The sequence below is a fragment of the Tigriopus californicus genome, chromosome 12, assembly GCF_007210705.1.
Source record: "Tigriopus californicus strain San Diego chromosome 12, Tcal_SD_v2.1, whole genome shotgun sequence".
NCBI lineage: Eukaryota > Metazoa > Arthropoda > Copepoda > Harpacticoida > Harpacticidae > Tigriopus > Tigriopus californicus.
The window spans coordinates 2,367,180-2,370,750 of record NC_081451.1 but is presented as its reverse complement, the minus strand read 5'-3'; the positions used below and the strand labels follow the sequence as shown (position 1 = coordinate 2,370,750).

General features: G+C 38.8%; 1 protein-coding gene across 2 annotated transcripts in view; it reads right to left on the bottom strand.

The window, feature by feature from the left end:
* Positions 1-569: 569 nt before the first annotated feature.
* Positions 570-3,571, bottom strand: part of LOC131891898 (protein lifeguard 3-like) — an 8,687-nt gene continuing 5,685 nt past the window's right edge. For both annotated transcript variants that reach the window (XM_059241584.1, XM_059241585.1), the window contains 5 exons: positions 3,222-3,356; positions 2,999-3,154; positions 2,678-2,759; positions 2,391-2,604; positions 570-1,026 (listed from right to left, as the gene is read on the bottom strand). In XM_059241584.1, the coding sequence (XP_059097567.1) occupies positions 822-1,026; positions 2,391-2,604; positions 2,678-2,759; positions 2,999-3,154; positions 3,222-3,356 (792 nt within the window). In that variant the 3' untranslated portion in view covers positions 570-821. The remainder of the gene's footprint in view (positions 1,027-2,390; positions 2,605-2,677; positions 2,760-2,998; positions 3,155-3,221; positions 3,357-3,571) is intronic.

The following is a 3,571-nucleotide window of genomic DNA, read 5'->3' as shown; positions in this document are numbered from 1 at the left end:
CCAAGTGACCCTCAAACAAGAGGAAAAGTGGAGCATTGAGTGATTGGTGCAAAATCTATTTAGCAAGCTTGGTTCACTAACTTCTTCTTAGCTAAAGTCAATTCCATCCTGAAGAAGCTAACAATCTAGTCATATTGGAGTGACATTTTTTTCTCCGTCTTGAGAACTTGAGAACGTAAATGAAGCAGAAAATACTACCAGACCAAACTCATGGGCAAATGTGCACTTCCAAAAACAGAAATGCGAAGTCCTACTTGTGTGTTTATGCATTTTAATAACAAATATTTTTAAAATAGTTGCAGCATTTTCGCTTAAAAATAATTTTAATACTTGGTCGTTTATAGTGCAATGTTTTTACCTGCCCTATTCATGACAGAGGCCATGTCTTGCTTAAAAAGGAAAAAATACATGTAACGGCTCAAGATAGTCCAAGTGCCCGAACGGGCCTGTGACACTACTTTATCTCCCCACGGTAAGTAAAAAATGTAATCACCTAACCTTTAAATATCATTCCTCATTGTGACGATTCGGGGATTCTCAAACAGTCCCTAAATTCAAATATACGACTATTCCGAACTCTTTTTGGATTTTATTTTCAAAATATCCTTACTTAAACTTATTTGGTTGTTTGACAAAGAACTCTCGAAAGATTTAACACGTCTACACGTCTTCAAAGGGAAGCAAAGCCAATAGGACAAAAAAGAGGTTTGAAATTGGACTGGTTTTGGAGGGTGTAGAAAACACGGTAATCTTGCAGAAACACTTGAGATTTGGGGTCATTAGCCACCACATTGATGATCCGGAGGCCCTTGTTTACCACTTCAATCGCTTCTAGATCCTCCAATGATCATGAGAATGTACATGAACAAGTTGATGATGTCCAAGTAGAGGTTGAGAGCGGCGAAAATATACTCTTCCGGATCGATCGAATACTTGTGGGACCCACCCATCATCAGTTGGGTATCATACACGATGTACATAGAGAAGATGAGTGCTCCAGCCGATCCATAACCAATCATAGCCCATCTGCAAAACAAGACAAGAATTATTTCTTAGTAACTAGTACCAATTTTTTCCGACCTCCATTCAAAGGAAAAACTATCATGTGCATTTGGCCCTTCAAATTCTGTTTTGAGAGATGTATTTAATCTTAGAGATGCCATTCAAAAATGGCATCTCTAAGATTAAATACATCATCGTAAACTTTATAAACGTGACTGGCTTCTAATTCCAGCGATCTCTATTTCTCACTTTTTGTTTTCACATATTCTGAAAAAGCTCAGAATTACTCCGACCCAGCATTGCAAGCCAATTGCATGTCCAAGGAGATTCGAGTAGTTGATGGCCAATTCAACCAGCCGAGGGCATCAAAAACCGAACAAACAGGGGTGAGAAAAAGGAATTGTTCTATCTTGAATATGCCATGATTAGGCAGTTTGAAACGACCACATTTTTTGGTTTTTTTTTCTTTCACTGTTTTGACGAGAAGGCCAGTGACCTCTCAAAAAAAATACTAAGACTCATCAGCAGGGCTGTCCGAAAAATGCAAATGCATCATTTTTCACTTTTTCCAATCTATTTGCATTATTTCGGGTATTTTGCATTTTGTTGCATTATTGGCTCAAAAACTGACGCTTTTCATTCTTTTTTGAATTTTGAAGGGAAAAAAAATTAAAAAATCAATTTTTGTCTGCCATTTCTCCACGTTTCGTTTTTTTGCCTTTTTGGATCTAAATGGCGTGACTTTCTTGCTTTTTAGACAACACAACCATTCAAAATTGTGTCTATCAAAAGCAAATTGCTCCAAATACTTCGCTTTGTTCAGTACATGACCAATGTATCTCGTGATAAAAAGGTATTTTTCCGTACATGTGGTATGCATACTTGAAGCGCCACGCAATTGATGCACGAATTGCCATGACGCAAGTGGTTTTTGTTAAAAAGCACATTCAAAATTAAGAGTTTATTTAGTAACCTAGAATGCTATAATGTTTTTGGCTTAGGCTGCGTGGCACACTTTCAGAAAGAAATAAAGTTTGCTACAATCATTCAGCAGAGTAGAGTGCTTATAGACACCCTTTATAGACATCCTGTTGAATTTAGCTTACCATGGCGTTTTGTTGTTTCATTATTTTTGCAACTAGCTCATGTAAAAAGTGCAAATTAAACTGGCAAGATCTGCTTAAATTTGCTCTTTTTGTTGCATTTTTTAATTGCACTTTTTGCCCATTTTATTTACATTACTTGAACAGCCCTGCTCATCAGTCAAATCCTACTTAAAGGACCCATGGTTCAAAACAAAGAAAGATCCTCCTGAAAGCGTCAGAACTGAAGGTTGTCTGCAGGAGTACTGCCACGCATAGATGTTATTATTGAATTGTCACACTTACTTGTTGTGTGGCATGAAAATCATCAGAATACCGGCCAACATGAGGATGACGGTCAATCCGCAAAGCATTCCCCCGCAAGTGGTGAAATCGTATTTGGTTTGGAAAGCGAAGATGGTCAAGGCTAACGTGACCACGGCGCAGATTCCAGCCGCAATGAGAACGGCATCCGCTTGGAAATGGGCCGCCAAGGTCCCCATCATGAACCCCTCACAAACTGGAAGGAGCGAGATGATGAACAAAGATCATCCTGAGGGCGCATGTAAATTAGTAATTGGTGGATCACTTACTAGTGAAAATCCCAAGAAATATAAAGTTGGTTGGGGCCTTTCGTCTGACACTTTCGCAACAAGCCATGGCAATCATACACACCTATAGAGAAACGTTGAATAACAATATTATAAAAGCTGTCTCAGGGCGAATGTAGACTTACGCATATGCTCTTTGTTCAACTAGTACAATCTGAAATTATTTGTCATACTAAGACAAGCACTGAATAAGTTGGTGGTGCATCATTTCTTCACACAGGGACAATCTATCTCAACCTGAGGCAATACACTTCAAAAAGGCATAGAAGAGATCAATGACTTAAAATTAGTGCCCTCCCTTACCATTGTGAGTCCAAAGGCTACCCAATATAAACTTCTGTTTTGGATTGCAAAAATTCGCAACGAGTCCACAAATACAAAAATGGCGATTATCGCACAAGTGATCATAAGTTGAATAGACAAGATGCCATACACCTTTCGGATAAAGCCCCGCCGAACCTACAATAGAGATGAGAAAATTGCAATGAAATATTCACGAGAAAATATATATTTTTTGCAGACTTACGGCTTTGTCGGCAAAGCTAGCCATGTTTCCGGCATTACCACCTTCTGCATCTGAGTCATAACCTCCAGTCACATTTCGCATCATATTAGACATTCCTGCGTGTGCTCCCATCATACCACCAAATCCAGAGGGACCCTAGGCAAAAAAGACACGCATAAACAAGTTTTAGGAGCAAACATGTTGAGGTTGTGTGGAATTGGGATGAATGTTCCGACACGAAATAAAATATCAGTGAGAGAGAACGCTGGTGAACTAGGCAACTACTATGACAAACAAAACTCAGGATATCAGTGGCATACTGCTTTGCCAAGATTTTATTTCCAGCAGATTGAGTGAAAGATTGTTTTTTA